The 21,410-nt window shown below is 37.7% G+C and overlaps 1 protein-coding gene across 4 annotated transcripts in view; it reads left to right on the top strand.

The window, feature by feature from the left end:
* Positions 1-757: 757 nt before the first annotated feature.
* The window catches only part of LOC128855380 (cystinosin homolog), a 76,992-nt gene continuing 56,339 nt past the window's right edge, over positions 758-21,410 (top strand). For 2 of the 4 annotated variants that reach the window (XM_054090237.1, XM_054090236.1), the window contains exon 1: positions 10,801-11,199. In XM_054090237.1, the coding sequence (XP_053946212.1) occupies positions 10,816-11,199 (384 nt within the window). In that variant the 5' untranslated portion in view covers positions 10,801-10,815. Of the gene's footprint in view, positions 1,050-9,929; positions 9,957-10,800; positions 11,200-21,410 lie in introns of those variants that run through there. The other 2 variants (XM_054090240.1, XM_054090239.1) reach the window with 2 other exon arrangements.

Below are 21,410 nucleotides of genomic sequence, written 5' to 3'. Positions count from 1 at the left end.
CAGTGGGCCCTAAACCCAGGCCAATATAATAGTAGTTATACACACACCCACTCGGCTGCGGCCGAGAACCTTTTTCGCGTGTTCAAGTTAAATCCTTTCGCAAACAAAAATGTTTCATACAAAAATGACACTTTCTAAGTCCTTGCATGATGACGGATGGCTTAGAAGTATAGACAAAGACAATTTCCGATGAAGCGACTCTTGAAGGGAAAGGTTCCGCGGAGAATTTATGAACCTTTTGGCATTACAAATGACGAATACCGCAGAGGATCTGATGGTTAGTAGAATTGGCTTTAAAACGGCATTGGCGTAGTGCAGTTAATTAAGATTCAGATACAAATACAAACTCTCTAGCCCTAAATACATTCGTTGCTGTCAATGTTGGTATTGGCCACCTCTGCTTTGGATAGATCAAATGGAACTTGGTTTCACTTGCTGATTTGAATTACAACTCGTATAAAATCGCTTAGGCCAATAAAGATGTCCGAAATTCGCTCTCTCCCTTCTTTTAATTATGCAGCTAACTTTAATTTAAATCGCTATTTGGTAATTAGATGCGCTCGATAATCGGTTATCAGCTTAACAATATGCTATATAAGTATGTATGTATGTATATATTTGTATGTTTGTTGCTGCGAGTGCATTGAGCACTCTGAGCAGCGTGTACCGAATCGGCTGACTTCAGCTTTGTGACGCTCATGAGTTTATGTTTCAGTACTTCAATAAGAAAAACTCTTCTCTTATTATAGACTGAATGCGTCAACATTAGTCGCAATATAAACGTTGAAGTGATCGGACTCATTTACACTCTAACATAACGGTTAATTTCATCACAGTGACGGCACACGCGAGAATATAAATAAATAAATGCAAAGGTTTTTGATCGGCGTGAAATTAAGAACCTTTCGTTTTCATTTGTTCGAATAATATAATATTAAAATAGAAAATAAAAATAAAAAGGCAGAAACTCGGTTTAAAAATATTTGAATATTTGCGAACTACAGCTTTGCCCTATTGCCATACTTCCAACAAGATACGCGGGAATTTTGGTAGGTTTGTTTTGACTTCTAGTTTGTTGTTGTCGCTTTAAAAAAATTGGTTGTTGTCTTTTTATTGCGGTTGTGTAGCTCCGACTTAATATAGGAAAAGAAATTCCGATAAGTTTGACAAGTGTATTTTTAGTTTTGTCGGTTTTCGTGTGAAATCTTTATTGCTTTTACGTGCTGCGCTGTTTTTTAATTTAGCCGCAGGCCAATGACTGTTCGAAAGAAAGATTTCGATTATTGAAACAATTAATTAATAACCTATGAGATTAAGCACGTTGCAGCGCGCATATAAAAACGTCCCATAGAAAGTGATAATATATGCATGTATGTATGTGTGTATGCATATAACACCACATACATATATTTACATATATTCATCTATATGAACAGTTGACAGCTCATTCACATTGCGCCGGTGATAAGAGAACAAGCAAGTGTTTTAAAGAAAGGATCGATATGTAAGAACGAATTATGCATAATAAGTGCAAATATAATGGAAAATGTCAGTGTTGAGATAATTAATTGAAGTTGGTTGATATTTGAGAACCCAATAGGGTTCAGTAGGTCAACGAATATCAACTGGCAACGTTTTCAGTGGAACTCCACAGTGAAAGTGAATATGAAAATATTCAGCAAAAGGTGGCAACTATTTTAAATGGCATACTAAAAAATTATTTTTGAACCGGAAATAATTAGCGAAGTCGTAAAAAAGTGTATATAAATTGTGTGTTTCAAACTAAGCAACAAGTCGTCAATACGGGGTGTCCGGCAGCAGAATTGGGAATTACAAGAAATAAAAATGCTAACGATAAACGTTTATTTCAATAACTATTACAAAGCAGACAAGTGCAGATTTTATTTTTTATAAATTATCTTCGAGTCTGGGCTCCGTATTCTCTGGCACTCGGTGGAGAAGTAAAGTCGGGTGCCATAAACCCCGCGCACAATGTTGTTGTTGATGTTGTAACTTACTAAACCCTGTCAGTGCGGTGTGGTCACCGGTCGAGTGGGGTTAGGTGAGTAGGTTTACTAGGACATGTGAATAGGTAGATGGTTATGTTGGGGTCGATTCTGGCTAAGTAGGGGTTTAACCTACTACAATATTCAAAATTGGGCCAAAGTTACGCAAGTCTCGCGAGGCAGCTGAAAGTCTTCGTTTGCAATAGGTGGTGATTAGTTTCCGGTAACGGCATTCGAGAGTCGGGAGTTTGGGAAGGTGGTAAGGGTCTCCCGATGAATGTCGCTTGATGATTGTAAACTAAATTGGCCACAGTAAACTATCCCTATTCAGGTAACCGTACCTCATAATAATAATAATATTTTTTTTAGTGCTGCAATGGTCGTCAGGTTTGTTTCATACACTTTACTTTTGCGGTACCCCCACAGAAAAAAGTCCATAGGGGTAAGATCAGGCTACTTTGGCTAGTTGCTATTGATGAAGTTCTGATAATGTTAAATGACGGTGGGGTTAAGGTCCTAATGGTATCGGCACTGTTTCTCTCACTCATGGCTGAGATTTTGATAAGGTCACTGGCTGTACTCAGCCGGGCTGCCACTTGCGGCCTCCGAGTCAACTCTGACAAAACAGAGCTGGTGCTATTTACCGGAAAATATAAACCTCCACACTTTCGACTTCCCAAATTAAACAATCACGTTCTCCCGCTGGCATCGCAAGTTAGGTATCTTGAAGAACGCGAGAGCGAGGGAGATATTAACATTTTTTACGATAGTCAAGCCGCGATCAAGGCTCTGACGACGCCATGGTGCAGAACGAACCTGGTAAACTCCTGTAAGGAGGACATCAAAACTCTTGGGTGTGCAAGTAACATTTCTCCGATCTGAGTTTCAGGACATAGGAACACAGAGGGATATGAAATTGCTGATGAGTTCGCCAGGAAGGGTACTTAATTAGCCTCAGAGACCTCCTACCTGGCCATCGGCATCCCCCTGACAGTTGTTAAAGGGAAACTTCACAAATTATTTCTCAGGAAAGCGCAAAAAAGATGGAGCTCCATTTCTTCATGTGCTATTTCGAAAACCCTTTGGCCCCAGTACAATATACGGAGGACTCAGAAAGTCCTTTGGACTCCTCGCCATTCAATTTCCAAACTGTCATTGGACGATTGGCACACAGGCGGAAAACCTAGAGTTACCATTTAATCCCCCCTGCAGAAGCTATGGGGACCTTTCAGAGAAGGAGACTGTTGAGCATTTTCTCTGTAAATGTCCAGGTTTGGCAGCTAGACGTTTAAGGTCACTGAGTGCTCCTTTCTTCGACAGCCTGGGGCAGAGTGCCAACCTAAATTCCATCATTCCTCTCCATTATATGAACAGCTCTGGCTGGGTGTAGATCTTCCTGTTGAAGGTCTCATAATGGCATCTAAACGGCGCTTTAGAGTTACTTGGGGAGTGCCAGACTATTACTTCAACTATTTCACCTACCTACCTGAGATCAGGCGACCTGAGTTGCCAGGATATGTCACCGAAACGGCTGATAACTTTGTTTGGGAAGAAATCACGCAGTATCGCCACGGTCTATCAAGCCGTGTGCGGCGAGGTGCCTTCTTGCTGAAACCAAGTTTGTGTGTGTGCTGAAGAGAGGTAACCAGAAAATAATCGTTCAGAGACACCGTCTACAGAAATTGCTTGCCCTCGACGATTTTCAAAAAAACAAAAATCCACTGTTTGACAATGCACACCAAACCGTCACTTTTTGACTGTGAAGTGACTGCTGATATTTTAATAGTGGGTTCTGTCCTTTATGTGACAATAAACTCATTTACACTCCCATTTAAATTAAAATGTGTTTCGTCGCTCCAAAAGATGGTTTTCCCATACGAAATCGCTCTAACACTCTAACACTCTAAAAATGGACGCAAATTGTCATCTTTAGGCTTTGAAGGGGTAAAGTCTAAGATTCTTCCTCAATATCTCACACAATAGTTTTTGGAAGTCCGAGGGCAGCCGCTCTCTTGCGCACGGACTGACGTGGATTATCGTGCAAACTAGTAGCGACGAGTTCAATATTTTCATTTGTTCTCGGTGTCTGGCTGGACCCCGGCCGTGCGCTCTTTAACACGAAACTTGTTGCTCGAAGCCTACGTACAAAATCATTGGTCTTGAAAGACACTTCGATTGCAAACGCACGTTTTTCACCCGTCCAACCGACATCGCTACTAAATAACGCGCACGAATAACAAAGTTAAAGCGATCCCCTCTCCGCTTACACAATCAGCGGTTATGGAAAAATTTTAAATTTAAAACCTAATTCTGCCACCGGACACCCTTTGGCAAAACTTATATATGTACATACTCGTACATATGTATGTGTGTACTTATTTCTAATTTATTTTCTTTTAAATACCGCCTAAAATGCACGAGTTTCGATGCTAATACGAGTAAGCGGGAAGTGTTTATGTGATATCACGCTTCTGAACACCGCCTGTGCATACATGAAAATTCCCGGTTATAAGCATTACCGGCACTTCTAATTGCATGACACGAACGACTACTTCTATATATTAAATTATAATAAATAAATTTCCATTTCGTTAGTTAATAGTTTAATTAGCGACAGCGACTTTCTGGATCTACATAAGAATGTATGTATATATGTAACTAAAAGCCACACGTTGCTGAAATTAGTGAGTGCGATTTTTAGAAGAAAATCAGTTATAATTAATTCATTATCGTGCTACAAATGCAAGCTGAAGTAGATTTACCACCTGGTAAACGATGTCTGCTTCATCTTATCTGTACAATTATACCATACCACGTCTCGCGACTAGTCTTAACTCACCTAACATTCCTCTCCCTTTGGACCCAACCTGTCGAAACAGCACCCAGCTTTCTGGGTCGACCGTTAGATGAGTTAGACGAAGAGGACAGGTGAATACATCGCGCATTCAGGGTTTAGTAAGTTGCTATAACAACAACAACTAATAATATTGTAAAGGAAGTTTATTGTATTTTTGCATGCATAACCTTGAGGTATTTCACAATTAAATTCAAATAGCCCGGCAATTGCAAATTACCATGACGACACAACAACAAAATATAAGGGGGTTTTTTAATACGAGGTGTTATTTTGATATTCAAAGAAAAATGCTATTTTTTTATATAAATGATCGGATGGATGTTAATTTCATTATAAAGAGGAAGGTATGCCGTTAATAGTGGAAAATAATATCAGGCAAATGACCACCACGACCACGCTTACAGAACAATATCCTTTTCATGAAATTTTCCATAACCGAATTGCAAATTGGCTGCCCTATGTCCTCGATAGCCTCACGAATTCCATCTTTGAGGTTTTGAATCACCCTGGGCTGTTGACGGGGATTCTCTTTCACGTGGCCCCAAAGAAAAATGTCACAAGGTGTACGGTGGCCACCGGGTTTTTTTGTTTTGTGAATAGCCCTATTATAATATCATTGGCATTAATCGTCGAAGAAAGTAGCTTTTGAATCCTATGGCACAATCAATAGAAGCTAAAATTATATGATATTAAAAAATCATTAAAATAAGAGGCCAATCAAGCCATATTTATGAAAAGTGTGTGGGAATTTTCCTACAAGAAAGTTTATTAAATAATTATAATTTTTGTTTTTTAATTATAAAATATTTCAGCATTTGGAATATATTTAATTTGATTTGTTATCCGCCAAAATTGACGAGCATGATGATATCACGTCGATTCGACCCTATCTGCTTAATCCAGACGAATCTATTCAAAGTCGAGCAACAACAACAATTTTTTAAATTACAACTGTCAAAGTTTGTCGCACATTCACAACACAATAATAACTTATCCTTATTCCGTTTTACTGACATTTCAAACTTAAAGGCGAGTTGAAGAACAAGCAGTCAACTACTCCCATCACACCACCTTCCATAGATACGCCTTGGCATTTAATAAACAATAAATGAAAAACAAAATGTTTATACGGAAATTTTAATATTGATAAACCACTATAAGTTTGTGTTTAAGTCCATTGTACTGCACTGGGGTTCCCTTTTAAATTTCCCTTTAGATCTACCCGACCTCCGAGGAAATCTGGATAGCTCTTGTTGTTCCAAAGATCCCAGGTGGTCGCTTCTTTACATACGAGTATCTGTGCCATAGACCTCAAGCCTGATTCGAGCGAAGACCGGGCAGACGCACAGAAAATGGCTCGCCGTGTCTCCTCTCATGCTGGGCAGAGTGCACTGTCTGAGATGCCTACCTTTTCCATGTGCTTCGCCATCATCAGTCCAACCAGCTGCCTGCAGTACCTTCTGCTTAATGACCGGAGGATCTGCGACAGTCGGTCGGACATGATAGGTAACATCAGTTTTGTCCATCTGCCGCCTCTCCCAGCCTGCCAAGCTTGAAGTTATCCATTTGCAAACCGTGGCTTTGATGGCTGCAGAAGACAATGGCAGAACAGGATCCAGGCCAAAGATGTTGGCCTCAGAGCCCATCCTAATTAAAGTGTCAGAAATCTCGTTACGCGCAAGATAGCCACGTGCCCCGAGATCAATGTTAGCATCAGAATATTATGTCTACTGACATAGTTCAGCCTGGATTTACAGGGCTCAACTATCTTGTTGAAATATAAAATTGTGTCCGGCCCCCAAATTTTCAGCTCTCTCGAGGAGATTTTGTTTCAAAATACCAATTTATTGCCTTGAGCTCGCAATTCCATCTACATAGGTATATGTAATGTGTAGTTTCCCTACATGCGAGGCACTAAAATATACCCAAGTCATCACCGATGAAATTCCATGCATGAATATGGGTATGATATTGCGTCGATTTAAGCTAGTGTTAGCTCCTCCTCTCCAAATTTGAACCGACCGTCTGACAATTTCAAGTTAAATTTATATTCAACGCTAAAAGAAGGCCTTTTTTTAGAAACAATTTTCTTTATTTAAGAACTTGCCAAGTGGATCCGAAGCTTGTTAATGCTATTTATGTATAGTTTTCTTCTAGCTGCTCTGCATCTAAATCCCATTTTTCGAATGTAATTTCGCACTATTTGAGCAGTAACACTAATCTAAAATCGTTATTGTAAAATGTTGGCAAGTTTTACGGCACTTATGGTAACATCTTTTCTAATTTCGCGTCGAATAAAAGATTGCATTCGCCAATTCAGAAGCAACCTATTCTGATTTCCTACTTTTTTATAGATTCGCCCGGACGAATAGAAACGCTACGTTTTACCGATTTAGCAATTTTTCTCAAAGAATCGCCATCTTTGTGATAGAATTTCTCATTTCATTGGTCAATGTACTCGTTTTACGTTCCATGTTTAAAATTACAAAAAATCGTTCTAATATTACTTGCTAAATGAAAGCGAAAGGGTGTGTACGAATAAGAATTTTGTATACTGTACATATAATACATATGCAAATATAAGAAGTATTAAACATCTGTGAACAATAGATATTCAAAATCCTAATTTTTTTTTACTAGTTTTTTACATTCATTGCGAAATTCTTTGAATTGTCTACGCTAGTCACTTTCTGACTCTATAATTATTTTTGCAAAGCGAATTGAATACAATCTAGATAACAATAGGTGAACAGCTAATTTCGTAATTACTGATTGTAGGGAACTAATAATTGATAAATCCATATAACCATATAATCAATTATTTTGTGAATTGCCCTTTTGTCAAATCGGTTTAAGTGAGGTGGAACGATTAATTGTTGTAGCCACACGCCTGGCCAATAACGTTTTTGCCGACTCAGCATACTAAATATACTGGAAAGTATAAAAGTGTCTGGTTTAAAAACGCCTGCACCATACAACTAAAAAAATTATTATTGCTTGATGTTCACCCCAGCTACAGGGTCCGGCACTCGGAGTGTAACTAACTTCAGACCGCTCGCGCAGCTGATGTCTGTGCTTCATCTGTCTGTTAGTTGGCTAAATGACAGTACAGAGTGTTGTTTACAAGCGCGCTGAAACATTTTGCCGAGAGTAAGCGTGAGAAAAGAAAATCAGCAATAACAGTAAGTGACAGTCAGTGACAAATGTCTGACCGTAACATCCGCCGCATACTGAAAAATGATCTGAAAGTCAAGCCTTACAACATCCAAAAAGCGCATGATCTCACACCAAAGCAGCAAAGCGACACCAAGTCGGACTTGAGAGAGCGAAGGAGTTGCTTTGCTTGGCTGAAAGCGGCCAATTTCCGAGCATTGTGTTTTCTAACGAGAAAATTTTTCAAATTGAGCAATTTGTAAACTCCCAAAACGATACTGTTTATTTGACCGACCGTTTATACGAGAATTTGAGTCATCGATTGGTCACCAGGAGGCAGCACCCGTCACAGGTAAGGATTTGGGCCGCTGTAACCGCATGTGGGCATTCTCTAATCATTTCAAGGTCAAGATAAATGCGAAATATTATCGGGAAAGTATTCTGGAAGTTGCTTTGAAGCCGTGAGCGGACAAAGATTTCGGTGGCAGACCATGGACGTTTCAACAGGACTCGACACTGTCTCACAAAGCTCGAGTGAAACAAGAATGGCTAAAAAACAGCGTTCTGAACTTCATAACGTCCACGCAATGCATCTCAAATTCACCCGACGCGAATCCGATGGGTTATTCTCAAGGCTATAGTCAGGGCAAAAGGTGGTCATATCAAGCAAAAGTAAATTGATTCTAAGTTTGTCAAGAACACGTTGGCGTAGCTTTCGAAGTTGAATGCACTTGACTGGCTCGAAATACACAGATTCACGTACATAAGTTTGTAGTATTGGTATTCATTGCTCTATGAAAACGTACTTGAAAAGTATATTAGTACAACTTCCTATTGCCTCGTTTGTGTACTCACTCATTTAAAAAACAAAAACTATTAAGAGTCAAGACGGTACTTATCTCAAGTATTATAACGTCAAGAGCAGTCTTTTCCAAGAACTTTTCGGCAAGACGTTCTCACAGGCCTCTAATGGAAAATTATTTTTACTAGTCGACGAAAGAGTATTTATACATAAAATTCAAATATTTTGTGTTGTTTTAATGTTGGTTTGTGTAAGAGTTAATAAGTTATGTCAGTAATTCTAGTTCATAAATATTTCTTAGGAGACAAAGTCTCGTCATTAATATAGTTGATATAAAAGAGATCCCACAAATGGAGGGACCTACAGTTTCAAGCCGACTCCGAACGGGAGATATTTTTATGAGGAACTTTTTCATGGCAGAAATACACTCGGAGGTTTGCCATTGCCTGCCGAGGGGCGACCGCTATTACAAAATTTTTTTCTTAATTTTGGTGTTTCACCGAGATTCGAACCCATGTTCTCTCTGGTAACACCGAATGGTCACGCACCAACCCATTCGGCGGCCGCCATTTATGAAACAACATCAAGACGCACGCCACAAACAGGAGGAGGAGCTCGGCCAAACACCCATAAAGGGTGTACGCGCCAATTATATATATTTATCATTACATATTATAAAACAAAGCCGCTTTTTCTGTCCCTATGTCCACGTAATCGCTTAAATCTTTAAAACTACGCAACGGATTTTGATGCGGTTTTTTTTTAAAGATAGATTGATTGAAGAGGAAGGTTTATATCTATATAATGTGAAGAAATATATAAAGGGGGCGTGGCAATCGGTCAAAATGTGGCAAAAAAACATAATTTTTTTGTTTTCACGGCCATAAATCATAAACCAATAAACCAATTAAAATGAAACTTTCTTAGAGTTTAACTTTGAAATATTTACTTTCGTTCTGCATCAAAAAAAAAATTGATATATTTGTTATTTAACCAAAATTGTTTAAACAAAAGCAGCTCTTTTTCCAAAAAAAGCTGTTTGTGTGTTTGTTCGCTGTCAACCGAATGAAGCAACAGGCGTTAAGCGATAATCTCACCACACCTCATCAATGTTGAATTACATCGTATGGTGACGTATGTATGTATGTATTTACGAATCGCTCGCATTATTTCATTTCGGACGTATGTACATATGTATCTATGTATGTACTGAATTCCATGTAATTATATGCACATACAATTTTACAGCGAAATAAAACGCTATTTTCACGTTCTATATTAGTAATTCCCACATAATTAACACGTTCCCTGTCTGCTGAGCCACATATGGTTCAGGAAACGTGCGCCTGATAAGCACTGATACGTTCCTGAGCCATATGTGCGTCAGGGGGTATATAAACCACATGTGTTTCATGAACGTGCAGAAGCAAAAATGTCCCTCTACGCTCATGGACCATATGTGTTTCAGGTAGAAATACCCTACATCCGTTTTTTTTAATTATTAGTATTATATAAAGCTATGACTACAAAAAAACTAATTATTCAAAAAACGCTGTTGGACGTGTCGGTCAATTTAGCATTTTTGTATTGGGACAGGGAACGTGTTAAAATAGTTTTTGAATAGTTTTTATTGATTCGGAGCGCGTTTAGTTTGCTATCGATTCCATACAATAACATTTTTTGTCATTTACTTTTTACGACAACTAATAGCTTATTTTCGAAGTGATTTCAGCAAATAGGTATGTACATCATTAATCCTTAACCAATTAAATACCTTAAATACATTGTTGTTTTAATATAGATCTATGTATATGACTCTTTACAGCATATAATTGAAAAAAATATTTTTCAAGATATTACATCAGTAATTATCTTTTGTTTCTAAATGGTAAGTATTTACATATTTTTAACTGCGGCACATACTAATAATATGACAATTTGTGGATAGGTAATCATACATATAGAACTGAGTAAATTTTCACAAAAATTATAAAGTCATGGCTGGAAGACGTCGTCGTTCGAACATAGGTCGTAGTACAGTGGATGCCAGAAGACTACGTTCAGCAAGAGATGAAAAATCGTCAACGGAACGTGAGGCTCGCCGCAGTCAGATGCGGGATAGATATAGAGCTGAGAGAGAGAGGGAATCTTCAGTAGAGCGTCAGGTTCGTTGCAGCCGGGATCGAGATAGGCATACGGTTCAGAGGGACAGAGAATCGTCAGCAGAGCGTGAGGCTCGACTCAGTCAGCTTCGGGATAGATATAGAGTTCAGAGAGAGGGAGAATCTTCAAGAGAGCGTGAGCTTCGCCGCACCCGAGATAAGGACAGACATCGAATAAAGAGAGCCAGAGAATCATCAGCACGAGTTACTAATTCATGGGTGAGTAAAGAAAATTCGGCCATGAATTATGATCCTTCGATTTCTTACAAGGACGACCGAATAGTACCAATAGGTACTATGTCAGTAGTGTGTGAACATTGCTTCGCATTGAAATTCAAGGACGAATCGAAAGGTATGTGTTGTTTACAAGGAAAAGTCAAATTAGAAGAAATTCTCCCTCCACCTGAACCACTTCACTCTCTTCTTACGGGTGATCATCAGAAATCTAATCATTTCATGCGCTATATACGCCATTGCAATAACGCATTTCAAATGACCTCTTTTAAGAGTAAGCAAGTCGTTGAGCGTGGCTTCATGCCTACATTTAAAATTCAAGGGCAAGTATACCACTTAGCTGGGAGCTTGCTACCACTTCGACCCGATGATCACAAATTCCTGCAAATATATTTTATTGCAGATCCAGATACACAAGCATCTACGAGGTGTTCAAGTGTTGCACGGCCAATTGATAGAGATTTGATTAGATCTCTCCAAGATATGTTACATTCTCATAATTGCTACATACAGTCTTTCAAAACTGCGATTGAGAGTGTTCTAGCAGATACTCCTGACTTTAATGTCGTAATCCATGCAAATAAAGTTCCTGTTGGAGAACACAGAGGGCGATACAATGCGCCTTCCACGAGTGAAGTAGCAGTGGTGATAGCCGGACAGCAATTTGACAAAAGAGATATTGTATTGCATAGTCGTGATGATAATTTGCAAAAAATTTCAGAGTTACACAGATCTTATGACAGCTTACAATATCCTTTGATGCTATGTCGTGGAGAAAATGGTTATGCTATTAATATTTCTCAAGTTGACCCAATCGGTGGTACACCTCTGCGTAAAACAGTGTCATGTATGAACTACTATTGCTACCGTATAATGACAAGACGTAATGATTTCAACACTTTGCTTAGATATGGAATGTTAACAAACCAATACTTGGTAGATCAATATGCTAAAATTGAATCTGAGAGATTGGCCTACATCCGTAATAATCAAACTAAATTGAGAGCCGAAAATTACGTTCATCTTCAGGATGCTTTACAGGCGAATGAACACCACAACGGCATTGGGCAGTTGGTTATACTACCTTCATCTCGATATTTACACGAAAAATCGCAAGACGCCATGGCTTACGTCAGAAAGTACGGCAAACCTGATTTATTTATAACTGCAACATGTAACCCAAATTGGTCGGAAATCAGAGAAAATATTAACACCAATTCACCACAAGACAGATACGATATAGTTAACAGAGTCTTCCATTTAAAAGTACAGAAAATTCTGCACCTCATTAACAAGTCTCATATATTCGGTCCGCCGCACTGTCATATGTACACAATAGAATGGCAGAAGCGTGGCTTGCCACATGTACACCTGCTGGTGTGGTTAGTGAACAAAATTAAACCAAACCAAATTGACAGGGTTATTTCAGCTGAATTACCGGATAAAGATGAAGATCCTATCCTATACGAAATCGTAAAGAAACGTATGGTACACGGCCCTTGCGGGACTTTAAACCCGAATTCTCCATGTATGCGAGATTCTAAATGCACCAAAAAATTTCCGAAGTTGTTCCAAACTCAAACAATTACTAGCGATGATGGATACCCCAAATATCGTCGACGATCGCCAGAAGGGGGTGGGCAAATTGCTACCGTCCGAAACATTGATATTGACAACCGATGGATCGTTCCCTATAATCCGCTCCTTTTGAAAATTTTTGATGCCCACATCAACGTGGAGTTGTGCAATTCAATAAAGTCAATCCAATATGTTACTAAGTACATTAATAAAGGCAGTGATCAAGCCACTTTCAGCATACAATCACCAAATGAAGTGGAAATATATCAGTCTGGACGTTACATCTGCAGCTCTGAAGCTGTATGGAGGATTTTATCATTCGAAGTGCACGACCGGTCTCCCACAATTGTCCACCTTGCAGTTCATTTAGAAAATGGACAAAGGGTATATTTTACTGAGAACAATATACAAGAAGTTATTAATAACCCGCCGGATACAACATTGACAGCATTCTTCGAGTTATGTGCTCAAGATGATTTCGCGAAAACACTGACATATGACAGAGTTCCAAGTTACTATACATGGAACCAGAGTTCTAAAGCTTTTCAACGGCGAAAAAAAGGTACTGCGGTTGATGGTTTCCCCGGAGTAAAAAAAACGGATGCTCTTGGCAGAGTCTATGTGATTCATCCCAACAACAGCGAATGCTTTTATCTGAGAATGTTACTTCATATTGTAAAAGGCCCGACATCCTTTGCTCACCTAAGAACTTTACAAGGTGTTGTTTACAATACTTATCAAGCAGCATGCAAAGCTATGGGGCTCTTGGAAGACGATTCTCACTGGGAAAATACATTATCAGAAGCAGCTGTTTGTAGTTCAGCTACATCATTAAGATATGTATTTGCCGTCATAGTAGTGTTTTGTCAATTAACTGATTCTGTTAGTCTATGGAATAAATTTCAAGAAAATATGGCCAGTGATATTCTGATTCGGCGACGGCAAGAGTCAAACTCTGTTGATGTACAATATGACCAAAACATATTTGACGAAGCATTATTTGAATTAAACAAAATAGTGCAATTACTTTCGGGTAAAACGATCAAGGATTTTGGGCTGCCGATGCCAGCTAATACTACTAACACTGATTTAACTAATAGTGCCGAGTACACAAGAGAAACATCATACGATCAAACGAGACTTTTACAAAATATAGCTCAAGATGAGCCACGATTAAACATCGATCAGAAAAAAGTATTCACTGCATTACTATCAACAATTGATAACAATGAAGGGAAATTGTTTTTCCTTGATGCCCCAGGAGGCACAGGAAAAACATTTTTAATCAATCTGCTTTTAAAAAAAGTGAGATCTACCGGAAAAATTGCGTTAGCTGTTGCGTCATCCGGCATTGCCGCTACTCTTTTGGAAGGAGGGCGAACCGCGCACTCTACATTCAAGCTCCCGCTGAAAATCGCAACCGATGATGATAACAGCGTCTGTAGTGTTTCTAGACAGAGCAATACAGGAAAATTGATGCGTGACTGCTCATTAATAGTCTGGGACGAAGCTACCATGTCAAACAAGACGTCTGTGGAAGCACTGGATAGGACAATGCGCGATTTGCGCAACAAAAATGCACCTATGGGTGGATGTACAATTCTGTTCTCAGGAGATTTCCGTCAAATCCTTCCAGTTGTGACTCGAGGAACACGTGCTGACGAAATAAATGCTTCGCTAAAAAGATCCCACCTTTGGTCGCATGTCAATAAATTAGATCTTAAAACTAATATGAGGGTTTCGTCATCTTCACGTGAGAACAGGCTATTTCCAGAGATGCTACTAAAAGTTGGCAATGGAGAATTAATACAAAGTGAGGGAAGGATTAACCTAGAAAACCTTTGTGTTTTGATAGACAACATCCAAGAGTTAGTCAACAATGTCTATCCTGACATTGATAACATAAGTTATAAGACAATATCTTGGTTTAAAGAAAGAGCTATTCTGTCACCAACTAACGAACAAGTAGATAAAGTAAATAACTTGATTATTTCAAAGATTGATGGGCCGACGAAAATATACTACTCGGTCGATACTGTTCTCGATTTGGAAGAAGCTGTTCAATTTCCTACAGAATTTCTAAATTCTTTGAACCCGTCTGGACTCCCTCCTCACAAAATGGAGCTGAAAATAGGTTGTCCTGTTATTTTATTAAGAAACCTAAGTCCACCTAAACTTTGCAATGGCACGCGTTTGCTGGTAAAATCACTGAAAACTTTCATAATAGAGTGCACAATACTCACAGGATGTGGTACCGGAGAAGATGTATTGATTCCCCGAATCCCTCTGATACCATCGGATCTACCATTCCAATTTAAACGCTTACAATTTCCGGTAAAGACATCTTTTGCAATGACCATTAATAAATCACAGGGTCAAACCTTCAACGTTGCAGGCTTAGATTTGAGTGTTGACTGTTTTTCACATGGCCAACTGTATGTCGCTCTTTCAAGAGTAACCTCTAGAGAAAACATGTTTGTATTGTCTAATGACAAGAAGGCTATGAACGTTGTATATAAAGACATTCTGTAATATAGTAATTGTTGTAAAAATAAAATAAATACATACATATGTAAAAATGCAAAAAGTTAATATGCAAAAATGTAGGGTATGAATTTAGATATCCCAAAGATAGCAGGAAATCTTCATGCTATAAAAAAAGGGGAATTGTTTTACTCCAAATTTAACGCGTGCGGGCCACGGGCAGTAATGAATAAGCCACAACTACTGGATCGATTTTAATAATTTTTTCAGTGAGTGACATAGGGTATATATTTTATACCCGTGCGAAGCTGGGCGGGTTGCTAGTCTATTATAAAATTAAATATAAATTTATTACAATCTTGTAATAGAATACATAAAGAAATGACACTTGCCCAAAAATTGTCTAAATAACTAACTCTAAGTATAAAACAGTCATTAGAACGAATTTTCCAATTTTTATTAAAAAAGACAGCATCTAAAATGTTCAATTGTGAATAACAAATTGAATTTGTAACCTCTAATTTTTAAGTAAAATTATAAAAGCTTCTCGTAATATTGGTGGAATTCAAATGTACCCCTCACTTGCATTCGATGCAAGCAATTAAATTACTGCGATTAAGGCAGCTCAAAGCATGTGATAGAAGAGTCTTCGCCCACTTAAGAAGAGAAATTTATGGCTGCTTTTTTTCGAGGGTAGACTTCATTTGCGTTTGGTTGGAGATTTGCAGCATGTTTGCCAGTTGTTTTATTTATTTAATTAAATTTACTAACCACAAATTCTTACATATTAAATAATTTATACATGTTTATATATAGACTTTCGAGATAAGAATTGAAATACATTAATAAAGAGTGTTTAACATCACAATTTTGTGTGTAGAAAACTTACAAAAGCTAATTTATTCTCTATTATCTATTATAACATTTTGTGGTGCTATATTGAATTCTCACATGGTTTGAACATTTGCCCAATAGAAGGGATAAAAGAAGATAAAGGCAGTCCACTATTCCTTGAATAACATTGTAGACAAAAGTTAATAACAAAGTAGTGTTTTCAGATTTATTAACCTAAAGCAGGATTTATACAAGGCATAGGTGTTTTAGTCCGGGAGCCAGGGGTCGATTTTGGACTGCGTTTTTATACCGTTAAATGCTTGACTATACTTGTGATTTAGCTTTTATGAATAACGAAAGTGAACGTCAGCTGGCGCACCCGCGGTGGGTGTGATTGTGGGAGGGTACGAGACATGTCGAAAAAAAATTTATACCAACTCATTTTATACCGGCTGAAATTTTTTTCATGTACTGTTGCCATTTAGCAAAATAAAAAAAAGAGTCAACTCCGCGGTAGAGGGGGGAAAACACGTCAGCTGAACAGGTGAACTTGTAAAAAAAATTGAAAATTAAGGGTCATTTTGTAGAATAAAAAAAGTCAATTGCGCCGTAGAGGGGGGAAAATACGTCAGCTGATCAGGCGAACTTGTTAAATAAATTAAAAAGTAAAACTACTTATGCCAATTGAAATTTCTTTACATAATTTTGGACACATATGAAAATATAATAATGATGACGATCATTATTACGCCTACCCCTCTACGGCGCAGCTGACTATTTTTTTTATTCTACTAAATGTCGACAATACACAAAAAAAATTTCAGCCGGTATTAATGATTTGTTAAAAACTTTTTTCGACACGTTTCGCAGCACCCCACGCACGTACCCACCGCTACTGGACCAGGTGACGGTTGGTTTCGTCATCCATTGGATGGCATCTGCCTTCAGTATTAAAATCAATCGGCATGAAATTATGAGGTCAAAATGACCCCTGGCTCCCGGACTATTTCAAAATTCAGGAAATCGAGAGAAAATTTCAATAAAACTTTGTGTATCCTCTCTATTCTTGCTATATGGAGTTGATTGTAATGTCTTCAAATAAGTGCGTCATATTCTAGATCCGAACTGAACGAAATTGTAACAACTACGGATTAGAACAGAGTAAGACCTCGCAATGACGAAATTACCGTGACTATTAAAATTGAGCTTATTGTTAAAAATATTGCCTAAGTCTTTAGTTTCATTAACATTTTGCAAGATATTATCTGATATATTGGGTTGGTAACTAAGTAATTGCGAATAATTTTTTGGAAACAAATATTGCAAGTTGCAGGTTGCAACTGCGAAGGTGGCTGCGGCGGCTTTTGTTTTTTCATGTCCGTTAAACGCCAGCACCAAACGCTTCATTAAATTACACTGCGCAAAAAGGCGGTAAAGTTATGCAAACAAATGAGTTGGAGTAATGGGGTAACAAAAAGGTCTAGAAGTGGATATGGATGTATAAGGTTATTTATATTAGTTGGCAACTAAGAAATTGCGGATTGTTTTTAGAAAATCAAAGACATTTTTTCATGGAACTAAATAACTTTATTTTGTAATGTATTGCCCATTTTGGTCAATGGCCTTTCGGCAGCATCATAATTCCATGTTCATATAACTTCTGGTTCAGGTACGATTTGACATCATCATCATTATTGAAATTTTTACCATTCAAGGAGTTTTGTAAAGATCGAAACAAAAAGTAATAAGATGGTGCAAGGTCTGAACTATATGGTGGATGTGGCAAAACATCCCAACCAAGCTCCAATATTTTTGGCCTTTTCTTCAACTGCCTTGTTTAATTTCGTTAGTTGTTCAATGTAGACATTAGAATTGACCGTTCGGTTGAGTGGTAAGAACTCAAAATAGACAATTCCTTTGTAATCCCACCAAATTGATAACAAAACTTTCTTTTGATGAATATCAACTTTTGATGTTTGTTTGATATTTATTTAGCAAATCGCAGCTGTCAATGCGCTGCGTTAAGGGCCTCTCTTTCAGTTCGTGAAGAACCCGTGTATCGTATTTTTGAACATAGCGAAGTTGTTTTAAGTGATTTTCATTGCCTGTATGTGATACATGAAGCTTCTCTGCAATCTCACGTACAAAACGTGACGATCCGAATCGAATATTGCTTTGATTAGGGCCTCATCAACTTCAACTGGACGACCGGAGCGTTTTTCATCTTTGAGTGAAAAATAACCAGAACGAGCTTTTTTATGAGCTTGCGATGCGGTTTTCCTTTTGCGAAAATAAAAAAGCAAAGCAGGACGAAAATGTTCCATTGGATTTTCCATTTTTCAACGAACGCCAAACGAAAACTACGCAACCAATCAAAAAAATTTTTTTTACAGATTGACAGCTGAATTGCCAACTATCAAATATTGTAACAAAATGTGTTTTACATTTGTACTACTTCTGCAAACCTAAAAATTCAACTCAAGCCATCTATGAGTGAAATCCGCAATTACTTAGTTGCCAATCGAATACAATAAAACGTATTGCGAAAATGGTTCTCGCGACATTTGCTTGTCGACTTAGTTAGCAATTCGGTCGATTTGGAGGGCTATTTTTCTTGTTTTTTTATGTAATTGTCGAGCTTACCTGAGCAGATCAGACCCGATTGCTCTTTGTAGTGGTGGCCATCGCTGCCTAAAGAGGTCCAATGGTAGCCAATACTAGCCAATGTTCGGTCTTGCTTGAGTGCCAACAGCGGGAACTCCCAAAACGATGAGTTGCTTCTTATTCCCCGTTTAAACAAAAAAAAAATACTCTGATTTCAATTAAAAAATCTTAATTGTCATCTGAAAGAAGTAATTTTTTGTTCCGTCATATTTTTTGTTATATTCTTGGCCATACGCAAACAATAGAACAGTCACTTTTATTCTTAAAACTTACTGTAACATCTAAAATATAAATGCATTTCCGGCAATAGAAGAAACTACGCAATTAATTGGAATCATTTAACCAATTAAGAACGCTGCCAAATCGTACGCCGCTCCAGTCTAGTATAAGAAGTGTAAGCAAAATAAAAATATGGTCTGCATTAAATTAGGTCTTCCTTAGCTGTCATACAATTATATTAAGAGCCGTTTTAAAGAAATACAGAGGAACCTTGATGTAGCGAAGTTGATGGGAATAGATAAATACTCCATTATGAGGTGTGGCAATTACGTTTAGGGAATTTGGCATCATTTGAAAAGAAGTGGACTTCCTTTGGTTTCAGTCATAGTTTGAAGTATTTTTTGAAATTAACTGTTTAGTAGCGTCTTGAAAATAAAGGGCTTACATTAAAATTAACGTGATGTGATTAAATTTTAAGTGAAATCTGTACAGACCCAAATCACCATTATTAAATCAGATCTGTAGAGAATATAAAAAGGACTGGCAGATAAAAAACTGTACATTCTGTTGAGAATATTGCTGCTGTAGCGCAAAGTACTGCTAAACATTACAACGATTTGCGATATCTCGACGTTCTCAACAATTCGGTATTCATGAATCGACTATTCGGCGGATTTTACCTGCAACGTGCTCATGGTGAACATTTAAACGATGCCACTTTTCACATACTTATAATTGTTAAGAGCCGTGTTTTTAATAAAAATAGTGAAATCTGAATGAATCTAATTTTTTACATGTTTTATTTTAAAACAACATGCAGCCATGGTCATATAAACAGCACATTTAGACTTTGAAAGCAAGGAGTTGAATATGTTTTTAAATAATTATCTTTTATTGGGAAAAAAGGAACATACAAAATAAAAAACTTATTTACTTCCACTTTAAAACAAAAAAATGGGCAAAAAGAGTTTCAGTTCTGATTTAATCTACGAGAACGTTGATAACTCACGAAACCTCCTGGACACATAAATAGAACATCCTGAAAAATTCCAAATAAAAGCAAAAATCAGATAGTTAAGTTTACTGTTTTACCAGATTAGTATTTTGTACTATATCCACTGTTTTTGATTACTTCTTCAAGCCGTCGCTCCATGCTTTCTACAAGTTTGTGCGATTTTTATATTACCTTAACGTCATTCCACAAATTCTCTATTCGATTGGGATCAGGACTCTGCGCCGGCCAATCCAGTACATTAATTTTTTCTCTTCTGAGCCATTGCTTCACTGTCTTTGCAGTATGCTTTGGATCATTGTCCTGCATAAATGTCCAATTTAATGGCATCAACTCAAATACAAATGTTTCCGTTTTATTCTGGAGTATATCCAGATACTGAAATCTATACATTTTACCAGCTACGCGAACAATCGGTCCAACACCATGCCAGGAAAAAGCTCCCCAAACCATGATGCTTCCGCCGCCGTGTTTAATCGTCTTTTTTGTGAACTTGGGTTTTAGTGCTTGATTTTATGGATGACGTACATTAGTTTTCCCATCTGGTTCCATCCTATTTATTTTGGTTTCGTCGGTCCAAAGTACGTTTTTCCAAAACTGAATAGATTTGTCCTTGTGGGCTTTTGCAAAGGCAAGCCGGTATGTCTTTTTGAGAGGAGTGGTTTTTTCTGCTTATGCGGCCAAACAGCTGGGCTTCGTTAAGTCGCCTTCCTACAAGCTTTCTAGACACCTGACACCAGATTCTTGGTTTATTTTAAGCATTATTTGCCGTGCCGACTTAAAAGGGTATGCTTTGCTCTTGCGTATTATAGCTCCATCCACATTAACATCAGTTTTTCGCGGTTTCGGTTTTTTCCCCGTTTTTGCTTAGATAGGATGAATCTTTCTTAACTAAATTAAAAGCATTATAAACCATTTTCCTGGAGCACTTCATCATTTCAGCTATTTCTGCATAGCTTTTTCCGTTTTGACTCATACGGTATATACCTGTAAGAGCTCTTTTCTCCGGCGTGCAATGTTTTCCACGTCCCATTTTTAGTAATTACTTTAAAATTTTATTTAAGAAACATAAAATTATACTTAAAATCGCTGAAACAACATTGAAGCTTTACTCTCCGCTGCACAAATTAAAATGTGCTATTTTTGTGTCCACTTCAAAACAGCAATTAGCATAAATAAAATAGAACGCAAAAAATTCCATCGAAAAAAACGGTAAATTCCTCGCATTAATATAAGTTTAATAACGGTAATAAATGTAAACAAACAAATTTATTTGATCAAAGCAGAGTTCGTAATAAAAACTTAACTTAACATATAAGGTTCACACTTGTGCTATTTATCTGTCCATGGCTGTATATGCGCGTCTTTTGAAAGGCCTTTTATAATGGTGATATAGGTAATGGCA

This window comes from Anastrepha ludens, chromosome 2, assembly GCF_028408465.1.
Source record: "Anastrepha ludens isolate Willacy chromosome 2, idAnaLude1.1, whole genome shotgun sequence".
Lineage (NCBI taxonomy): Eukaryota > Metazoa > Arthropoda > Insecta > Diptera > Tephritidae > Anastrepha > Anastrepha ludens.
The sequence above is the reverse complement of the archived record's forward strand: the minus strand, read 5'-3'. Positions and strand labels throughout refer to the sequence as shown.